General features: G+C 46.5%; 1 protein-coding gene across 1 annotated transcript in view; it reads right to left on the bottom strand.

Moving 5' to 3' along the window:
* Positions 1-299: 299 nt before the first annotated feature.
* UBE3D (ubiquitin protein ligase E3D) overlaps positions 300-23,519 on the bottom strand; it is a 136,915-nt gene continuing 113,695 nt past the window's right edge. Inside the window, exons 10-11 of the mRNA XM_053287109.1 lie at positions 9,394-9,484; positions 300-438 (exon numbers count right to left, since the gene is read on the bottom strand). Of these exons, the coding sequence (XP_053143084.1) occupies positions 416-438; positions 9,394-9,484 (114 nt within the window). The 3' untranslated portion in view covers positions 300-415. The remainder of the gene's footprint in view (positions 439-9,393; positions 9,485-23,519) is intronic.

Here is a 23,519-nt window from a genome sequence, read left to right on the forward strand (position 1 = left end):
AAACCCAGGGTGAAAGCCAGATTGAAAAGGGCCTAGATAAATCCATATCATCCACGACCCTTTGCAGCTAGCTGCACAGTTATCACACACTCTCACCTTGCTTAAAAAGGAAAGATTTGACACAGGCCAATAGTTATCATGGTTGAGAGAATCAAGGGAGGGCTTTTTAAAGTGTCTTACCGCTGCTTGCTTGAGGCCCGATGGCATCTTACCCTCTTTTAACGAAGCATTAATAATTGGCTCCAGCCACTTACCTGTTCCTTCCCTGACAGATTTTACTAAGCCTGAAGGCAAGGGTGCAGAGCGGATTATGTTGCCGCACACTGCCTCAGATCTTCTGTTGGGCAGAAGTCTTGGGTATGTGCGCTATGCACGGAGTTTCTGGCTGTCAAGGAGCAAGTTTGTTCCCTTGAAGTCAAGATAGCTGGCCTGAAGAAGCTGAAAGAGCCAGAGAGGTATGTGGACAAGACATTCAGGGATGTAATATGGGGATCCCAATCCCAGGCTGACTTCTCTTCTGCTGTCACAGAGAATAAAAATCGAGGTGAATGGGAGGGGAATATCATTCCAAGGAAGGAAGAAATAGTCCTTTAGAAGGGACCCATTCCTTGGATGACTAGGGTTCTGTCCCTGGCATTCTGCTGGGGTCATGACATTTGTTTGCTCCACAAATGCCTTATCATGGAGGGAAGAGGTTATCAAACACCCATGTCCTTCTCCTCCAGGTTCGCTTCCTGAGCAGCCACCTCTGCTCCCATGAGACCCAGTCTTGACTACGACCTTCACCTTCCTTGGCATTATTCCCAACCAATTTAAGAGTCCTGCACACTATTGGCAGTCCTGCAAGAGCATCTCGATGTTCTCTCAGCGGTCAACAGAACTTCGTGAGATCCCATCAGGTCTTCCCAACCCACCCACTCCTGTCAGGGGCCCTGAAGCCACATTCCCATGATTCAGAGTCAACCACTGCAGGCTTTGATGGGAGTCTGGGGCAAAAGGGGGCTGTCAACAGACCCCTTCCTCTCTTTAGGAAAGAGGAGGATGGAGCGTGGTGATAGAGGAGCCATTTCGGCAAGAGTGGTGTGGCTGGTGCACCCTAGTGGGTTGGGGGTGGGGAGGAGTGTGGGAGAAGTGGAACTGAAGGTAGAATGCACCTGAGATGTTGGGAGGATGCCACTTCACCTGCCACCTAAGGCCAAAACCTCACCAAGCCTCGTGAAAAAGCATGGTCCTCCTCAGACTGGTCTTAAGGTCACTAAAGAAGCTTAAAATCTGAGTTCTTCAGTATATCCTTATGCCTGTTTATTTTCTGTGACATTTCTTTCTGTCAAACTTCAATGCCATTTTTATGCGCAAACCACTGTTTGCTACACATTAGAGTCACTTTAATAAGCTCAAGTTGTAAGTGTCTCAGTATCCTTTTTTATGCTGAGTATCACTGGAATGCATAAAAACCTCCCTAGGAAGGTCTACAAGGTGACATTACTGATATAGGTGTCATATGCTGGCTAAGCAAGGATATTTCACACCCAGGAACTATTACGCAAGTGTCACTCTTGTCATTACAGCAGCCCCACAGGCAGGCAGTTAGAGGACAGCAGGGTGCACACATTCCAGGGTGTCATTTAAGGGCCATTCCACCAGCATTTCCATCAAAAATATTTGTCACTGCCTAGAGGTTACCTATCATCCAATGATTAATATGTTGCCTTGCCGGAGGATGCCAGCTGCACTGGCTGCCGATATGTTTCCGAGCAAAATACAAAGTCCTGGTTATTACCTTTAAAGCCCTGAACGGCTTAAGTCCAAGTTACCTTAGAGAGCGCCTTCTTCGGTCTGATTCCCACCGCATACTAAGATCATCTGAGGAGGTCTGGCTCCAGTTGCCACCAGCTCATCTGGTGGCGACCCAGAGGCAGGCCTTCTCTGTAGCCGCTCCTGGACTGTGGAATGCGCTCCCTGCAGAAATCCGTAATTTGAATTCTTTATTGGAATTTAGGAGAGCCCTAAAGATCTGTTCGGCCTGGCCTTCCAGTGCTCTTAAATTGTTTTAAAGGGTCTTTGATGTTTGTGAACTGCCCTGAGCTATTTTTAAGGGCGGTCTAAAAATTGAACAAACAAATAAACAAACAACAGGAAGCAATTGGCTGAGAGAGATATTTCCAAAATGGCTGTAGCTTCTCACTCTGTGTTTTGGAAACCATGTTGAAGTGCTCCCCCCATAATTTTAACAGTGATTTACTTCTTTCCATTAATAAGCTGCTTTTCAGCTTTGCACTTCCCAAAGCTGCGTAAAGCACTGCTGACAACAGCATTACCTAGAGGACCAAACTGCATACAGCAAAGCAATGCTGAGGACAGCATTACTTATAGAACTAAATTGTCTTCAGGAGTCAGATCCAATAAGTGCATTTTCAAAACCTTGAACTTCAAAAGTTTCTAAACTCTAAACACTTGAAACAAGTAAAATAGAAGCAACTATGAGGAAAAAGTGGACAGAAATAAAAAGTGTATTAAAATCTGATCCATAGCACTAAATGTCTAGTGCTATGATTTCCTAAAATCTCCTTATTAAGTTGTTTTCTGTAAATAATACATCTGATGATATATGGACTTGATGTAATGTAAATGTTGCTGGCTGACATGACACGCAGCTTACCACCTCTGTAATGGTCTGTCCTGGGGCTGCTGCAGACTACCAAGGCAGTCCCGATGCTGTTTTGAACACTGTTTTGTTTTATACACTGCATTTCTGGAGATTTCCCCATTTGCAACAATGAGGGAACTTGTGGGAGTGCAGCTTCCACAATCACAGATTCAAAACAAGGTCAAGGCTGCCTTTGAAGATCATAGCAGCTGTGGATGCATGGACTATTACAGAACGGGTAGACTGAGCATCATGTCAGCCACTATGTATAATTTCTGCAAGATTATATTTTTCTTTAAAAAGAGGGGGGGGGAGCAAAGAAACAGATACCTTCAACAATATATTGCATGAAAAGGGAAATAAAGCAAACTGCATGTTGGCTGGAAAATCAAATAGGCAATATTATAGTGTTATAGCACAGATAATTGACATGAACACAAGAAGATCATAGACCCTACAGATATTAATAAGGGATGTGTTCTGTTTAGCAAAATGCTGTTTACAACTAGAAAACCCCTTGGACTAAGGTTGCCCCTCCAGTTTTCAGAATCTCAAAAACAACATTTATATTTATATTCTGTCATAAAAGCTAAAGAAGTTCATGTTGTTTTATTAATATTTTATACACACACTCACCCTTCCCCATGACAAAACTTATTTCCTGCTGAACATTTACAAGCAACTTCAAGATTTAGTAATAGAACTCCTGACACAATTATTTAAGTGATGAGGGCAGAGTTAAGTGATGAGAGCTCACCTGCTCTGCATGCAGAAGGTCCCAGATCCAATCCCTGACATCTTCAGGCATGGCTGGAAAAGACCCCTGTCTGAAATGCTAGAGAGCTACTATGTGACGGTAGCCACCATGGGATAGTTTCTGAAGGTGGGGCCGATCAGGGAACCAGGGTGGAGCAGGGGCAGGGAACAGGAACCAGGGCCACAAGCAAGTGGAGAGTCAGCACTGAAGCCAGGAGTCAAAGCTAAGCAGATAACCAGGATTAGAAGGCAAGTCTTTGGACAGAACACCAAACTAGAGGCAAGCGTGCCAGAGGTTCAACTCTGTGGTCATCCAAATTTATTTATTTATTTATTTAATTTAGCGCATTTTTATACCGCCCCAACCCAAGGTCTCAGGGCGGTTCTGGAACTGCAGTTTTGTCACCCAATCTCGGGTCAGTTTTCAACTCCAAATCATAATTTGAACCTTCAGTTTGTAATGGGTTTTGCCGCTGAAACCTCAGTTTTGAAGCCGGCATCGTGTCATCTGAATTCTGCCACCACTGTAACCAGGTTTCGTGCGCAAGCTCCTCCTGCTATCATTGAGAAGCTGGCTTAGAGCAGCCCAAAAATGTGTCAGTTCTAGGATGGCCACATTTCTCACTGGCCACTTCTTGGAGCCAATGGCCCAACCCGGGCTGTCTCCTTTCTACTCCTGCTGTTGCTTGGCAACAGAGACGCCATGTCGCCCCATCCAAAGCTTTAATGCATTTAAAGTAAGAGAAGCACAGTGGAGAAAGCCTGTTTTCCACTGTGTTTTATGCTCCACCCCCGCCTTGACAATCTGCACAAAAAGGATGGGATGAGAAGACAGACAAAGCAGAAGAGGTCTCCAGCTATTAAGGACTGCAGAAATATGTGCACAAATGCATGGAGCCCCATTGACACCATGAACTGGGCAACTTGACTGTTACAAAAAAAAAAGTCACACATGCCAGGGGAGTGCTACCACATCACTTGGCAGACATACCAATGTGCTGGCCCCATGCATAAACCCAAGGAAATCCAAGACAGGAAAACCTTCCTGTTGTGGTCAAAGAAAGAAAGGGACAACATGTATCCCCACAAATCTCCTGTTTGCATCTGTCCATTTGCTTAGATTACTTCAGCAACCTGCAATGCACACCTTGGCACCTTGCCTGCCATGCAGGACCTTTAACGGCAGGTTCAATTTAAGACATTTTGACAGCTTCCATCTGGGGAAGCAGAAGGGGCATATGCAAGAGGATCCTTTCATTAATAACACACCTGAGCAAGTGTGGCTGCCCAGCAAGGCATCCTTTCTAAGGTGTTGCATGTGGAGTCTGGTAAGTCAGCAGGGTATTGACTTCCCTGGATGCCTGGACAGTGTCTATATTATTATATTTCCTGTGGATGGTACTGCTCCTGACAACTGTATGGAGTGGTCCCCTGAAGTCTGCACATCTCTTTATGTGTATCTAAATGCTCAGCCTTGGCCCCCAAGCTTAGAGGTGCCCTAGACTGGTACAGTACCCTACGCATCAGCAAAGGAAAATCTACCATCAAGGGAAAACTCAAAGTTTGAGTTCAAAGATAGCCCCTAGAATTCTTAAGTTTTTCTGTTCTACTTTTTGTACAAGTTTATACGGGAAGCGAGGCGCAACCCCTTCCCCTGGGGTGCAAGCATGCATCTTGGCCATAATTCATGAGAAGAGCCAACCTGGGTGATGCTGGGCATGGATGAGTTTGAAAGCTCAGTGTGATGATAAAACATGCAATAGATGTACGTTCCCTTCTACCAAGGACTGCTTTCTCATAAGAGTGATAGGCCATGGAGAAACGCATGTGGGCCAGAGAAACGCATGTGCTGCCCAGCCTGGTTACTAGGTCCCTGCAAGCCCCAGGGAAGGGTACCCTAGCAACACCTTTCCTGGTCCCGGCAATTGCTGCAAGCCAGGAGTCCAAGTGCCCACCCCTGACATTCTGGGCTCCCTGCAACACATATCCATGTATTTCTTTTGCCCCTCTTGGGCACAAGACTTGCCAGGGGTCACTGAAAACAGTGGGTGCCCTGCTCCGGGATGCCCCGTGGTGGCTGATTTACATACACTACAATGCCAGTCACCATCTAGCCTGTCTGGCTATGTATGTGGGATCCATCTTTGGTCTTTCCCAACTCTACGCATCTGAAACTGCTTGGACACATGGAGCAGACTGGACTGCTTGGAAGTCTAGAAGGGCTGAGTGGAGATGGGAAGGTTCAGTGTATGAGTTCTATTATTAACCAGAGATACTGGAAGACATCAGCAGGGCACCCCAGAGTTGGATGGCCTACCTCATGAGAGTGTAGTCCAATGGAGACTCGAAGCTCATGAAGCCTCTGGTCCTCCCCAGTGGACTGGCCCTCTCTTGAGAGGCCTAATTCCCAGCCAGCACAGGCCAGGAGTGTGTTGGGGCTTCCTGGATTGCTTGGCCTGGGTCTGCAAGTCCAAAAGCATCTTTTACCACAGTGGACCAAACCCCAGGATCCTTCTCCTGCCCTTGTATACATATTCCCTCCTAGGAAGTCATCATTATCTCTTCCCAAAGTAATAGAAAAACTAGTGCCCCTCACCATCCTCTGGTACCAGTAAATTGTGCTTGTGTGAGACTGTAGGACTGTAAGGGTCTTGAAAGGGCAACAGTGCAAGTGGTGTGAGGAAAGGGTTAAAATGTCTTTTCCCTGCCGAGGGCAGGCAATCAATGCCGAAAATGAACAGCCGCACCAGGCACACCCACTCAAAAATTGTGGCCAATGGTTGCCTCTCTAATGACATCCGATGCCTTGCCCACAGTCTGGTGACACGAGCGGTACGGAACTTGCTGGGATACAGCCTCAGTGGGTCCCTCTTTCCAGAAACCAGAGGCTGTGAAACCGCAGCTGGACGATCGTCTGTGGGATGATTCCTGGGTTCACAGATTAACCACAGGTTCGTCTACCTGAGGTTTCAGGCTATGTCTGAAGGCATCCTAAGAGTCAAAATGGGACTTACTTCTGAGTAAACTGGCATTGACTTGCAGTGCACATCAAACATACTTACCAGGAAGTTCCAGTAAGCTTCATAGGACTTATTTCTAGGATTGGGCTGAAATCTTGACTTTTAATAATTTGTTTAATAAGTTATATATATTTAATAGAAAGTTGAATATAGCAAAAATCTGAAGAAAAAGCACAGCAGGCCAATCAGAAATTTTTACATAATAAATACACTTATTGTCGAACTTTCTAGGAATACCGCCTGACTTATTTATTTTATTTATTTATTAAAACATTTTTATACCACCCAAAACTTACATCTCTGGGCGGTTTACAACAGGATAAAAACAAAGTAAAACATTCGTTAAGACAAAAATGGAGAGGGGGGAAACACACACATTACAACAATTTTAAAATTTTAAAATAATATTTTAAAACAGCGTTAAAACCATTAAAACAACATTAATTAAAAGCCTGGGTGAAGAGATGTGTTTTTAAAGACTTTTAAAAAGCTGTCAGAGTTGGGGAAGCTCTTATTTCACTAGGGAGCGCATTCCAAAGCCTCGGGGCAGCAGCGGAAAAGGCCCGTCCCCGAGTGGCCACCAGACGAGCGGTAGCAGATGCAGACGGACCTCTCCAGCAGATCTTAGTGGGCGGTGGGGTCCATACCGAAGAAGACATTCCCTTAAATACCCAGGGCCCAGACTGGCAAAAGATTAATCAAAGTAGTCCCTAACTTGTCCTTTTAATTTCAATGGGACGACTATCCCATTGAGTAAATTTCCCTGTCATGTCAGCCACTGAATACTGAAGTGATGTCAGTTAATTACAACATTTAATGAAAAGAAAAGAAAAACCTTGCCAGCATTTCTAGCCACAGATGTAAAATTAAGCATTCTAATTCTAGGTACTCCTATTAAAAACCTGAATTCATGACCAATTCACTTTGCATAGGAATTCAGATTAAAAATCCATTTCTTTGTAGCAAGTTTTGTGCCCTTGGAATGCCCCATTTCCTGTGTTTCCTCCAAAGCTTCTAATAGGTTTCTGGTAGAGATGATGTGAGAGTGACAGCAGAGCTGACAGTTCTATTAGCTGTAGAAGCAGGACAGGTCAAGAAAGGGATCTCACACCGGTGGATAATGAGCTCAGCTTCTGAATACTGTCCCGATTCTTGTAGCAAGAGACCTGCTACAAGAGACAGGCTAGTTGTGCTTGTAGATACAAAATTGTAGATAAAGCAGCATATTCTGACTAATAGTCATGAGAATTATGAAGTTAGGCTGTAGTCTAACTTACTTCTGAGTAAATATGCATAGAACCACCTTGCGTGACTATGAGATTGTGTGCTTAAAAGTGTCTTTGTAATAAATGTTTGGATGTCACCTGAGAATTTTAAAGCCGGCCAGGTTCTCAGTTTACTTTTCATTTCAATATTGCATCTGCTCTGTTCTGAAAAATCTGTCCCCTTGGTTGGAAATGTGTAAGAGACCGAAGGACTGTGCCCCTTATTCATGCTGCTGATACTAATGAGCACAGCAATTGTGCATTATTTTTATTTATTATATTATTATAATTCATTATTATTGTTGTTGTTGTTGTTATACCGCTTTTCAACCCAAAAAAGTTCTCGAAAGTTCACACCCCAAAAAAAGAAAGAAAAGAAATAAGATGGTTCCCTGTCCCAAAAGGACTCACAGTCCAAGAAGAAAAATACAGTCGACACTAGCTGCAACCACAGGAGGGATGCTGTACTGGGACTGGATTGGGGCAGTTGCTCCCCTCCACCACTAAATGTAAGAGAGTCGTCACTTTATCAGGCGGCTCTTTGTTAGCCTTTAGTGTTTGCATGGAGAAGGCAAAGCTGGACATGGGGGGGGGGGTTTCTTCCACACAGTTTGGAAGGCTGATTCAACAGGGTTCTGGAAGAGTTCAGTTCTGCCCTGTGTAGACAAACATCAAGCATGCAGTTGCTGGGTGAGGATGCATTTTTGTCAGGGGGCACGGCTAGTGCACACAATCCGAGGGAGCCCTCATGCATTCCCCAACCACAGGGGCAAGTGGGTTGGAACATGGCTTCCACCTCTCTCTTTGGCATATCTGTTTGCTTTCTGCCCTTTGTCCTGTACTGGAATATAATCAGCCTTTAAAATTCTATAATATTTTAATGCACACACACACACAGAGGTGCATGGGCGACAAGAGAGATTGTAACTGACTGACACATCGAGCAGGATCCACACAACTTCCTGTGTGGATCTTCCTGCCCAGCCCCAGCCCCCCCCCCCCCGAGCCTCCCCAAAAGCCCTTGCCAAGGGGCCCTCAGCAATGCAGAGGCCGCTGCAGGGGGAGGGGAGCAATCTGGGCGAAAAGACTTGCTCTGCCAGTAGAGCTCCACCACCTGATTTCTGGGCTCGGCCCCCTTCCCCTGCAGCCACCCCACCACAGCCCACAGCACTGCCAAGGTCCCCTCAACCCTCAGCAAGGTTTTATGGTGAAGTGGTGGCACAGCGGGGAAGCAGCTTGCCTAGGGAGCAAGAGGCTGTTAGTTCGAATCCCTGCCGGTGTGCTTCCCAGACTGTGCCTAGTAAATATATGTTTGTAGTCACCTATATAGGGCAGCAGCGATACAGGAAGGTGCTGGAGGCAGATGCTCACTTCAGGGACAACGGCAAAGGCATCATCTCATATTGAGCGGGAGGAGGCAATGGTAAACCCCTCCTGTATTCTACCAAGGAAACCACATGGCTCTGTGGTCGCCAGGAGTCAACACCGACTCGATGGCACAATCTTTCCTCTTTCCATTTCTGCACTGGAGGGTGACAAGAAAGGAGGCAACAGCTGCACAAACTTTGCATTCCACTGGCATTTCACATGAGCCCCGTAGCAGACCCCACTCCCTTTGCAAACTCCTAACATAGGCTTATGTGACACTCTTGCTGTGCTGTCAGCTCTCTGTCTAACATTTTAGTAGCCTCACAAAGTGACGTACGCTTCTGAGCGGTTTCAACGGCGGGTCTTGTATACACGGTCAGACAGCAGCTGGCACTATTGTCGTTATGACTGGTCCTTGGCAGAATGCACTGCAAAATGGAGAAACAAAAGACAGTGATGCTCTTGTGTGCTAATACAACCAATGCTAGGATTGTATTCTCTTGCCAAGCTCAGCGATACATAAAGGCTGGTGGTAACAGGAGTGGAAGCAGTGTCAAGAATGAAATTGGATTCAGTGAAGAGGGGAAGGGGAACAGGAAGATCAGACTGGCAGGCCCTGTTCACATCTTCTGCACAATGAGCATAGAGTTTGCATGTTAACAAGCTGTATGTTGTCCGCACAATCTGTCGCTGGTTAAAATTGCAGGATAGATTGCTCGTAGGCTCTGTGGCAAAATCCACAATCAGCATGGGAGTGTGTGCAACTTTACCCCACCTCTCACACTTTGATAGTTCACAGTTTCTGGACATGACTTAAATTCTCTCAACGATTCAGCTAAAGTACAAAGGTCTTGCCTTTCCTAGTTTAGTGAAAACCCTTTGTGAACCAGCATAGCGTAGTTGTTAGAGTGTTGGACTAGGACCGGGAAGACCCGAGTTCAAATCCTCATTCAACCATGAAACTCTCTGGGTGACTTTGGGCCAGTCATTTATTTAGTTATTTAGTTATTTATTTATTGTTGCATTTATATACCGCCTTTCGTTAAAAGACAATCCCAAGGCAGTTTACAAAAGTTAAAACATACAATAAAAAGACAATAAAAATATTAAGCTAAAAATATATAAACAAACCAAATTTAAAATCTATAAAATACAAGCATAAAAACAGTATAACAGGTAAAAACACACAGAAGCAGCAGTAAAAACGATTATGTAAAAGCCTGGATAAAAAGCCAAGTTTTAACAAGCTTTCTGAAAGCTGTGATGGAGTCCAAGGAGCGAATGGCCATTGGGAGAGCATTCCAAAGTCTGGGAGCAGCAACAGACAAGGCCCTGTCCCGAGTGCACGACAGCCAGGCGTCTCTCATTGTCGGCACCTAGAGCAGGGCCCCCTCAGATGTCCTCGTCAAGCAGGCAGCAACCCTTGGGAGCAGACGGTCCCTCAAATACCCCGGGCCCAAACCGTTTAGGGCTTTAAAGGTCAAAACCAGCACCTTGAATTGGACCTGGAAATGAACCGGCAGCCAGTGCAATTCTTTCGGAATGGGGGTGATGTGCTCCCAACGGGCAGCTCCGGATAAAACCCTAGCTGCTACGTTTTGCACTAGCTGCAGTTTCCAGATATTCTTCAAGGGCAGCCCCACATAGAGTGCATTACAGTAATCCAGCCGCTTCGTGACTAAGGCATGGGTAACCGTGGCCAGATCTGCCTTCTCGAGAAAGGGACGCAGCTGGCGCACTAGCCGAAGCCGTACAAAGGCACCCCTGGCCACCACCTCCACCTGAGCTTCCAAAAGCAGAGCCGGGTCCAGTAGTACCCCCAAGCTGCGTACTAGCTCCTTCAAGGGGAGTGCAACCCCATCCAGAACTGGTAAAATCTCCTCATCCCGATTGGCTCTCCTACTGACCAACAGTACCTCCGTCTTACCTGGATTCAATTTCAGTTTGTTAGCCCACATCCAACCCATCATGGCCTCCAGCCCCCGATTCAGGACACCCACTGCCTCCCTAGGATCAGATGACAAGGAGAGAGAGCTGAGTGTCATCTGCATATTGCTGACAACTCAGTCCAAGTCCCCGGATGACCTCTCCCAGCGGCTTCATGTAGATGTTAAACAGCATGGGGGACAAGACCGATCCCTGCGGGACCCCACAGGCCAATGGCCACAGGGCGGAGCAGTAGTCCCCCAGCACCACCTTCTGGACCCTCCCCCCAAGAAAGGACAGAAACTACTGCAACGCAGTGCCTCTGATTCCCATACTCGAGAGGCGGCCCAGAAGGATACCATGGTCGATGGTATCGAACACCGCCGAGAGGTCCAGCAGAACCAACAGGGACGCACTCCCCCTGTCTAGTTCCCAGCATAGGTCATCCACTAGAGTGACCAAGGCAGTCTCAGTCCCATACCCAAGGCGGAAGCCAGATTGGAAAATGTCCAGGTAATCCGTATCATCCAAGACCCTCTGCAGCTGGGACACCACCACACGCTCCATCACCTTGCCCCAAAAGGGAAGGTTAGACACAGGTCTATAGTTATCCAGGTTGGAGGGATCAAGGGAGGGCTTTTTAAATAGTGGTCTTACCACCGCCTCCTTGAGGCACGATGGCATCCTGCCTGCCCTTAATGAAGCATTAATGATCACCTCCAGCCATCTGCCTGTCCCCTCCCTGGCAGCTTTTATTAGCCATGAAGGGCAAGGGTCAAGAGCGCATGAAGTTGCCCGCACACTGCCCAGGATCTTGTCCACATCCTCAGGCTGCACCAACCGAAAAGAATCCAACACAACGGAACCAGATGGTACCAGAGGCACGTCTGCCGGAACTGCCAAAACTCTTGAGTCCAGGTCAGCACGGATGCGAGCGACTTTATCTGCAAAGTGACAGGCAAACTGATCACAAAGAGCTGTAGATGACTCCTCCCCCATTGTCTGGGAGGATGTGTGGAGCAAGGTTTTTACCACATGAAACAGCTCTGTTTGTCTGCACTGAGCAGACGCAATGGAAGCGGAGAAAAAGCATTTCTTCGCTGCCCCCACCGCCACAGAGTAGTCCCTAAAATGGGCTCTAGCCCGTGTTCGGTTGGATTCGTCATGACTCTACCTCCAGCATCGTTCCAGCCATCGTCCGAGTTGCTTCATCGCCCTAAGCTCCGAGGAAAACCAAGGAGCAGATCGGGCTCCACCAAGCCGGAGAGGGCATTTAGAAACAACCGTGTCAACAGCCCGGGCCGTCTCTCCATTCCAGAGATCAAACAGGGCCTCGACAGGGTCACCAGCTCTGGACACTGGAAACTCCCCGAGGGCCGTCTGGAATCCAAGCGGATCCATAAGCCTCCGGGGGCGGACCATCCTAATCGGCCCACCACCCCTGCAGAGGGCAGACGGAGCAGTCAAACTAAACCCCACCAGATGATGATCTGTCCATGACAAGGGAGTGATCTCAAATTCCCCCACCTCCAGATCATTTATTTCCAGGTCGGCAAAAACCAGATCCAGAGTGTGTCCTGCCATGTGGGTAGAGCTCGATATCAATTGAGACAGGCCCATGGTTGCCATGGAGGCCATGAAATCCTGAGCCGCACCCACTGGGGGGCCTCAGCGTTGAATCACATTGAAATCCCCCAAAACAATAAGCCTGGGGGAACCCAAGGCCACCTCCGAGACCACCCCCGCCAGCTCAGGTAGGGAGACTGAAGTGCAGCGGGGTGGTCGGTACACCAGCAGAATCCCCAGCCTATCTCGGAGGCCCACCCTCAAGGACAAACACTCGAAATTCTGAGATTGCCTGACCGGGCACCTGGAAACGGGGAGGGTCTCTCGAAAGATGACCGCAACGCCTCCTCCCCGACCCTCGAGGCGGGGCTGCTGCACGATCTGGAAACCTGGAGGACAGAGCTGAGAGAGACCAACCCCGCCCAGCCCATCCAACCAGGTCTCCGTCACGCATACCAGGTCAGCACGCTCATCCACAATCAAATCGTGGATGAGAGAGGTTTTTGCACTAACTGACCTGGCATTCAGCAGCAGCACCCTAATCCTCAAGGGAGTGTTCTCAGAGCTCCCTAGGGTCAGAGGGTTGGGAGAAAGGCCGGAAAAAGGAACAGGCCTCAATTGCCTGGACCGTTTTCCCCTGTAACGGCCTGCCCAACTCCCACTGCCATACCTCCCTCTGCCCACTACCTGTGATATTGCTGCCCCCACTCCATACCCACTTTTTCGCTCTCCCAGACACCTCTCCCCAGACTAACCCACCACAGCTTCTTGGCTTAATAAAAACCAGAACCAGACTTATGCAATCTCTTGCTAGCTTCTTGGTTGCAGGAAGAAAGGTCTTCTGGGCTGCAAGGAGAAAGGTCTTCTGGGCCCCAGGCAGCTGGCCCCATGGCTGAGAGACACAAGGACAAGAGCCCTTGGGCCAGCCTGCCCTATTTGGGAGCAGGGCCCAGCCACAGCAGCAGCGACAGCCCAAGGAGGTCCTACACACCTGAGGAAAGGTGGGGCAGAGGCAAAGACAGGACAGTCAGTGCCCCACCCAAGCTGTTCCCTTCTTTCTTCTTCCCCCTCATGTATCTCTCAGCCTAATCTACCTCACAAGTTTGTTGTGAGGTTAAAAATAAGCATATACACCAGTCGGAGCTCCTTGGAGGAAGAGCGGGATATAAATGTAAGTAAGTAAGTAAGTAAGTAAGTAAATAAATAAGGTTTTGAGGTTGAATTTAAATAAAGGGAAGTAATACTGCAAAATATGCTCTGTGTGATAGGAAAAAATGGCAGCTGTCAGCTGCCATAGAGCACAACACATATTCTTGCCCTGATTGCAAAACAAGTGGCAGCAAAAAAAGGTGGACTGGAAGAATTTGATCCACAACCAAAAAGATCGAAAAGGGTTCTACCAAACAGACAGGACATTCTGAAAGAAGGTTCCCTCCTTCCCGGGATGGAACCTACCTAGAAACTGCTGGCATATACTTTACAAGAGAGTTGATGTATAATTTACAAGATTGTTGGCTATAATTTACAAAGCTTAATTATTGGGAATACAAAAATGAAATCTATTCAGATTCGTTCCTCAGAATGGATGAGTGAACCTTTGTGGTTTCAGTATCTGCAGATAAGCAGCATAGTACAGAAAGAAATACAAAAGCAAGGTGGCAAACTCAGAGATTTGACAGAATTTGAAGTATTAAGAACTAAAAATGCCAAACACTTATTGGGTCTTATATAAAAGTTGTTAATGAAGTACGACTTCAAGGAACAGGTCAAAGACTGTATGATTAAATGGATGCAGAATCTGTGAACAGAACAGTCAATATGCAACAGCAGGAGCACCAATGGAAAGTGGACATCAAATTTACAGCAAACAGCACATTTAGAAAAAATTGGTACAAAATGTACTTTCGTTGGTATATCACTCCAAAGATGATTGCAAAGATGGACAGTAAGTATCCCAGAAGCTGCTGGAAATGCATGAATCAGCTGGGAACTTTTTATCATATGTGATGGACATGCAGTAAAGCTCAGAAATTTTAGAAGACAACCGAAGGAGGCAACAAATTTTAAACACAAATTTTCGTTCCCTAGCAGACATTTTCATGTTAAATATCACCAAGACTTCTATACTGGTAGAACATACAGAGCTTTCTTTATATATGATAACTGCCACTAGGATCCTTTATGCTTCTTACTGGAAAACACACTTAGTCTCGTCAGAGGAATGGCAACTTAAACTTTGGGAATATGCATCAATAGTAAGGATTCCCTCATACATAAAGAATAAACCAGATGATAAATTTGAACTTACTTGGGAATCATTTATATGTTATATGCAGCGATATGTTATATCGCTACAGGGTCGGATACCCCATACGAGATTTGGATTTTCTCTGCAAATAATTTGTGAGCAAATCATTTTTAATTTTAACATTGATTAACTATGATCCCTATTTATATATTTAGATATTATGTCTAAATATTTTACTTAGACACTTCTAATTGGAGGTCAATAGACCAAACCAAAATGAGAGCAAATAGAATAGGGTATTGATATGACAGAGAGTTGAAATCTGGGTTGATGCATAAGACATATGTGAGATGTTATTTGCTGCATTCGTGTAATTTTTATCTTCTTTTCTGTAATTTTTCTTTTCTTAATAAAAAGAAAGAAAATGCTGACACTTATCAGCATTTAAACATGACATATAAATACTTATCTTAAATATAGCACATTAAAACAGTATGAAAATTCTAAATTTTAACACAATGACATATGGCAAATACCATACATCATAACTAATTCTAAAAGTAATCCCAATTTTTAAAGTAATCCCAACCATTACTAAAAGTAATCCCAACTAAAAGTAATCCCAACCTTCTAAAAAGCAATAGTTATATGTCTTAAAAATGTTTAAAAGTTCCCAGATTAATAGCCCAAGGATTCTTATCTTAGAGTCCAAATTCACCAGGAGCTTTCCCAGACAGCAGGCTCTACCACGGGAGTAAGAGAGAAGTGAAGTATTGTGCCTTAAGGATATTTCAAATTTGCCTTTAAAAATGATGCAAAAAGTGGATTTTTTAAACTTTGGACATAAATTGGGCTAAGCCCCAATGAGCAATTAAAAACCGAAATCATGCATGGGGTGCTCCCCACTGGCTCGCAGAGGCTTCAACTTAAAGCTAGACAATATGTGGACACACACTTGCCCTTCCATGGTTAATCAAAGCATGGCATTCACCTCTTCACACCTCTTGCAGTGTGAGAGGAGGAGTGAGAGAGAAACTGGGAACAGAGGGAGGACTTCCAGACTTGCTTTGGATGGTGGACCCAAGGACACCTCTTTTTTAAAAGGTCTGAAGAGGGTTATAAGCACACAAACACAAGGCATTCTTCTCTATTCCCAACACACAAGCATTCACTCCATGTCCCAATACACCGTCATATTCTCTCTTTCCCTGATTCCCTCTCCATAGACACACAAATACAAAGGCATTCTCTCCTGCCCGGCCCCCCACCCCTGCTGGCCAAAATACAGGTGCACAGATGTGCTCTCCTCCGCCACACAGAATGCAGGCATTCCCCCTCCTCCTTCACATAAACAAACCCATCGGTATTTTCTCTCAACCGCAAACCCCCCACCCCATGGCATTAGCTCTCTCTTTCTCCACATAGACACACATAACCAAGCCCTTCATAGGACTGTGTGCAGCAAGTCACTGAAGATGAGCTGTGCAAGAGGTGGTTGTCAGTTTGGAGTTTAGGGTGTAAAGTACACTGACTCCAGTTTCAGTGTTACCCCCACTGGGTAGGGCGGCTCATGTGGAGAGCCAGGACCAGGCCTGATCCTGGCACTGCCTTGCCGGGTAGCACATGCCCCCACCCCCAGGCCTTTACTGTGGTAGAAGGGTGTGCACATGCCCTTCCTTCCTAGTCCCCAGTCATGCCTGCAGCCCAAGAGCATGGGGGCATCCCACAATGCACCACACTCCTAGCAGTAGCTCTAAAAGGATCTCTCCAACCTGGGGGAGTGGGCGACAAAATTGCAAATGCGGTTCAATGTTAGCAAGTGTAAAGTGATGCACATTGGGACGAAAAACCCCAACTTCAAGTATACGCTAATGGGATCCGAGCTGTCAGTGACGGACCAGGAGAGGGATCTTGGGGTTGTGGTGGACAGCTTGTTGAAAGTGTCTATTCAATGTGCGGCAGCTGTGAAAAAGGCCAATTCCATGCTAGGGATCATTAGAAAGGGGACTGAAAATAAAACGGCTTATACAAAACTATGGTGCGACCACACTTGGAGTACTGCATACAATTCTGGTCACCACATCTTAAAAAGGACATTGTTGAACTGGAGAAGGTACAGAAGAGGGCAACCAAGATGATCAGGGGCCTAGAGCACCTTTCTTACGAGGCAAGACTACAACACCTGGGGCTTTTTAGTTTAGAAAAAAGACAACTGCGGGGAGACATGATAGAGGTCTATAAAATCATGCATGGAGTGGAGAAAGTGGATAGAGAGAAATTCTTCTCTCTCTCATATAACGCTAGAACCAGGAGTCATCCCATGAAATTGATTGCCAGGAAATCTAGTACCAACAAACGGTGGTACTTTTTCACACAACGCGTGATCCACTTGTGGAACTCTCTGCCACAAGATGTGGTGACAGCCAAGAGCCTGGATGGCTTTAAGAGGGGTTTGGATAACTTCATGGAGGAGAGGTCTATCAATGGCTACTAGTCAGAGGGCTGTGGGTCACCTCCAGCCTCAAGGGCAGGGTGCCTCTGAGTACCAGTTGCAGGGGAGTAATGGCAGGAGAGAGGGCTTGCCCTCAGCTCTTGCCTGTGGGCTTCTAAGGGGCATCTGGTGGGCCACTGTGTGAAACAGGATGCTGGACTAGATGGGCCGTGGGCCTGATCCAGCAGGGCTGTTCTTATGCTGGAGGACCTCCTCCTCTGGCTCCCAGCTCTGCTGCTCGCTGCGGTCCACTCATGTGCTGTGCAACTGGCAGAGCCTTCAGAACAGCACCGCTTGTGTGCTGGGAGGCAGGAAGGAGCCTGCCTCTCTGTCTGCCCTCCCCACTGCCAGCTACATGGGCCATGTGAACAACAGCTGAATAAATCATTTTTCAGCCGTGAAAGCAGACCAAGCCTGTCTGTTCCCTCCTCTCCACTTCTATTACTTTCTTGGTGTCCATTCGTGATGTCACAATAGGGGTCTGTTAAACCACAGCTGCATGACTTGCTCAGACTCAGATCTGTGCTTCAACTGTGGTTTGTGAATTAGGGGTAAACCAGGAATTCAGCCCAAAATTCAGTCTTTGGTTTCAAATGCTGACTTAGTTGTGGTTTATAAACCACAGTTAAAGTATGGCTCTAAGTTCAGATGAGCTGTGGAGGTGTGGGATTTCAGGAAACCAGGATTTCCCCAGCATGTGCACAAAGTGTTGGAAGTGAAGGACTATACGGTGTCTCTTGTCTCAATGACATAAGAGGACAGACTAGTGAGTCAGAGGGCTAGAGGGTCAAGACATTGGTCATCCCTTCTCTACTGCTCTGACACTTCTCTACTGCTCTGACACTTTGATATGTAGATTGCTAATCTTAGGGACTTCCTTCCTTCCTCTTCCCTTCTTCTTGCCTTCCTTCTACCTTGCAACATGCAAGCTCCTCTCCCCTGCACCTTGTGTGCAGAGATGCAGAATCCAACTGCATCCAGCTAGATAGATAGATTAGAGATTCTATCTCCTCACTTTCCTATCTAGAATGGAGTTCTCTAATAAATACTACTTATATTGATTTGAAACTATGGACTGGCTCCAAGTTACTTTACTCTCAGCATACACACATGCCTAACTAAATTCCGCTGTGTTGTGCCTCTGTGCACTCTGCTATAATGAAAAAGGGTTTCTCTTACCAGAGAGAATTCCCAGCACAAAGAAGGTAAAGGGAGCATGCAGTTCTTGGGTCGCATTCATAAATGAATAAACCATGGTTTATTTAGTCGTCGAAATCCACCCAATGTCTCATTTTATAAATTAGCTAATACAACTGGCATACATCAAAGGAAGAAACAACATAACATTACAATGTAAAATTGCAATGAAAACTATTATATTTTACTTCTTTGAAATATTCATAAACATAAACTATTAGAAACTTGCTGAAATGAGAAATGGTTGTGTGGAGGAGCACTGTGTGCAGTGCACAGTATGAGTAATAGCTGATTCATGGATTTCCAAGTTAGAGAAATTCCAGAAACAGTATGATATTAAGGAGATGTATGGACTCAATTAGCATGCATAACATCATTTATCATGCTAAACCACTAGAGACAAACTCATAAAAACGTGTCTTTGAAGGTCGCAACACAAACATCATGTAACATACTACTAAAAATACACTGAACTGCAACTGCATTGAATTAGGACATCAGATATGTGAGTTCCAAAAATATTATTGAGAGCTAACTTTTATGTTTCAGAGGTTTCATGTATAAAGTGGTAAACACTGCATACAGATAACTGAGCAGTACTCTTCTGACCACCCTTCAGTTTCCAGATTTCAGAAGCTTTCCATGAATATATGAATGGAAAAGACATACATAATATTAAAGCCTGACTAATCTTTCCTGTTTTACAGTAATCAAGAATTCATCACCTGTCAGTCATTTCCCCACAACTAGGGATGTGCACAGAACCGGTTCGGAGGCCCTTTTATGGACCTCTGAACTGGTTCGAATGTCCGCCGGTTCAAAGGGGGGTGATACATTTAAGGATCAGGGAGGGTGCTCCTACTCCTCCCCCGGCCACATTTTCCCCGCTGGTGCTGTCCATCAAAACGGTCCTGTGGGGCAGCAACATACCTCCTTGCAGCCTCAGTACATCGTGGCCTGATGTGCCCACTGTGTGTGCGCACGTCGTGACATGCGTGCAAGCAACTGAGTCGTGCACTTGCACATCACAACATGCACACGCACAGCATACACCTCTGGCTACTTGTGGTCCACGACATGCTGGGGTGGCACGGAGGTATGCTGCTGTCCTGTGGGACCATTTTAATGGACAGTGCCAGTGGGGGAAACAGGGCAGGGGGGAGATCCTTAAAGGTATCCTCCCACTTTCGAACTGGCAGTAGGGGTGTGTCCGAACCAGTCCGGAGGCCATTCTAAAGGCCTCCGAACTGCCGGACCGGTTCGGACCTGGCTGGTCCGGGTCCGGGTGGGGGGTATTTCTTTAAGGGCGGGGAGGGATTGCTTTACCCCTCCCGCCTCTTTGCCCCTGCCAGAGGCCGTATTTCACAGAGTAATGGGGGCGCTGGAAACCAGCCGCCCCCGCCCCCCCCCACCGCGAGCAGATTAAGGCAAAAGCTACCGCTACCACTACCACTGCCGCCCGCCAGCCCTCCCTCCCTCCATCCCAGCCGCCCACCCGCCCGCCCGAGTCCTCACCCGATGCTGTTGTAAACAAAGAGAGGAGCTACCAAACAGAGCTCCTCTCGCTTTGAAGTCCTGGAGGCTACTGAGACTTTGCGCGCGCATATGCGCGCGCCGCAAAGGACACCGATCGCCAGAGGCCCGGTCTACCCGCCGGGAAAAGGCCGGGTAGACCGGGCCTCCGATCGCTAGTTTCCAGCGCCCCCATTACTCTGTGAAATACGGCCTCTGGCGGGGGCAAAGGGGCGGGAGGGGTAAGCAAGCCCTCCCCGCCCTAAAAGGAAGGCCCCCCTTTGGTGCCGGTCCGGACTGCTCCGGACCATGCACATCCCTAACTGGCAGTTGCCAATTCCATGCACACCACTACCCACAACTACCTAAATACTTTCACTATTTAGAAAGGAAATTAATTTATGAAGAGGATTTTTAAAGGTGGTGGGGTTGTTTTTTTTAAAGTTCTCCCCCCCCCAAAAAAAATCATCATTAAGGGGAAGCTTTAAGCTAGCCCCTGGAGCATTTTCCTAGTAGCTAGCTGAAATGATTAAGGAGATAGTTATCAGAAGTGGACAGCAATGCATATTAGTAGATTAGCCCCTCAAATGGGCTTCTGGATCCAAATTTATGGCATGAGCATAGGTTAATAGGCAAATTGTTGATACACCCCCTGCCCCCGCTTAATATTCTAAGGGGCAAGGGAGGAGAGCTGGTCTTGTGGTACCAAGCATGAAGTGTCCACTTTGTTAAACAGGGTCCACCCTGTTCGCATTTGAATGGGAGACTACATGTGAGCACTGTAAAAAATTCCTCTTAGGGGATAGAGCTGCTCTGGGAAGAGCATCTGCCCGCTTGCATGCAGAAGGTTCCAAGTGCCTTCCCTGGCATCTCCAAGACAGGCCTAAGACTCCTGCCTGCAACCTTGGAAAAGCCGCTGCCAGTCTGTGTAGACAATACTGAGCTAGGTGGACCAAGGGTCTGACTCAGTATATGGCAGCTGCCTATGTTCCTATAAACAACCGATCCTTGCCTATACACCCTCAGTCACCATTTCAGTAGTTATGGGATTGGTCTTCAATCCAGGTTCTTCTGTATTGGATTAAACCAGCTCTACTCTACATTTGTGATGTCTGAGCACATTGTTTGGCTTTCGTCTCAGGGGAGTAACAGCAGGAGGGAGGCCATGCCCTCAACTCCTGCCTAAAGGCTTCCAAAGGCATTTGGTGGGCCACTGTGTGAAACAGGATGCTGGACTAGATGGGCCTTGGGCCTGATCCAGCAGGGCTGTTCTTATGTTCTTATGTTTTCTACTGTGTCTGTTCATCCCACATTACCATTCAAAATTACAAATGGCATTTGGAAAAGTTGTATAATAGAATCTGAACTGATTTCTGGAGGAAATCTGAAATAAACTGAAGAACATTGTTTTTGGACAACATGGCCCTCAGTTGTAATTGTTTTCGGATAATCCTTTAACTCTGCAACTAGGTTAACATGAGAACATAAAAACAGCCCTGCTGGATCAGGCCTAAGGCCCATCTAGTCCAGCATCCTGTTTCACACAGTGGCCCACCAGATACCTCTGGCAAGCCCACAGGCAACTATTGCTGTTGCTCCCTGCAACTGGTATTTAGAGGCATCTGAGACTGGAGATGGCCTATAGCCACCAGACCAGTAGCCATTAATAGACCTGTCCTCCATGAATTTGTCTAAGCCTCTTTTAAAGTCATCCAAGCTAGTGGCCATCACAACATCCCATGGCAGGGAATTCCATAGATTAATTATGTGCTGTGGGAATTCCATAGATGTACTTCCTTTTGTTGGTCCTAAATTTCCTGGCCTCCAGTTTCATGAGATGACCCCTGGTTCTAGTGTTGTGAAAGAGGGAGAACAATTTATCTCTGTCCACTCTCTCTACTCAATGCATAATTTCATATACCTCTATCATGTTCCCCTGTAATCACCTCTTTTCCAAACTAAAAAGCCCCAAATGCTATAGCCTAGCCTCAGGTGCTTCTGGTCCCTGATCATCTTGGTTGCCCTCTTCTGTCCCTTTTCCAGTTCTACAATGCCCTTCTTAAAATACAGTGCCCAGAACTGTACCTAGTACTCCAAATGTGTCTGGTTCTTATATTTCCTAGTTAGCTAGATTGCTGTACTGGTTCCTTCAGGAAGGCATGTGCCAGCAATGTCCCCAAGTCTGGGGAAAGCTTTTCTATTACAGACTGAGGGTGTTTTGAACATTGAATATTATTTCTGGGTCACAAGTATCCTTCTACTACTGAAACGCTACTCACAGAAGGCTGTTTCTGACTTTTGGGAAAGCATTGCATGGGAGACATGACCCCAAATCCAGAGTTCTTCCAGCTTACCCAAGCTCTTTTGAAAACCACTTTATGGTCCACTAGAGTGTATATGTTGCAGCTGTATTTTCCTTATTTCTGCTCTGTAATGCAGTCCCTGCTCACCCTGCCTCCCTCGTTTGACGTCAGACGTGGGGGCTAGCCGCCCCCAGCATCTGATGTCAGATGGGGGGGCGTGATCTGGCTCCCGAACGGAGCCATGTTGGAGTCTGGCCGGCATGTGGCCCCTTCAGGAGCTAGACTTGGGCTGATGCTGCGTTCATAGTGCAGGCAAGAGCCACTCCTGGCTGCACTGCAAATGCAGCGGCCATTTAACTCCCGAACGGTGGCCACGTGGCCCCCACTCGGGAGCTAAACCAGCACCTCCATATCTGATGTCAGACAAGGGTGTGTGTCGGGGCTGCGAGGTATGACCGCTGATTAGGCGTGGCCCGGGTTCTTTGAACCTGTTTGCCCAATAGTGGCTCCACCCCTGGGAATAGTGCTAAGTCACACACCCCTTCACTGTTCCTTGGATCCCAGCAGGGCAGATTCTAGAAATCAAGGAGGTTCATAAATTTAACTTTTATTCTGTGAAATTTTTTAAATAGTTTTTACTCTGTTTTATATTTGTTGTTTTAAATTGTGTATACCACCTAAAGATACACATATCAGGCAGTATACAAATATGATAGATAGATAGATAGATAGATAGATAGATAGATAGATAGATAGATAGATAATCTATCTATCTATCTATCTATCTATCTATCTATCTATCGGTTCTTCCTCAAGAGTTGCTAGGGCACAATCTGGAGATCCTGTGTATCTTGTTAAGAGAGGTGAAAGAGCATGCAGGAAAACCTCGATATTCATGGATCTTGCTTCCATGGATTCAAATATCCGTGGTTGGGACACCCAACCTCAGTATATGCGGTAAATCCATGCATCCGCAGGTTGGGGTGGCTGGAAATTACCTTGGAGGTCATTTCTGGCCACCATTTTGAGGAGAAGAGCCATTTTGAGTCTCATTTTGCCAAAAAAAAAAATAATAAGGCAAAATGATTTTTGGCTGGTTTTTTAACTCTTGTGGGGCAATGCAGAACTGCAGGGGACCTGTGGAGCATGGTAGAGAACTTTACCATGGCTTTTAAAAATGTTTTTGGCATTTTTATAATCCAGTATAAAAACAAAACAAC

Source organism: Hemicordylus capensis, chromosome 1, assembly GCF_027244095.1.
Source record: "Hemicordylus capensis ecotype Gifberg chromosome 1, rHemCap1.1.pri, whole genome shotgun sequence".
Taxonomy (NCBI): Eukaryota; Metazoa; Chordata; class Lepidosauria; order Squamata; family Cordylidae; genus Hemicordylus; species Hemicordylus capensis.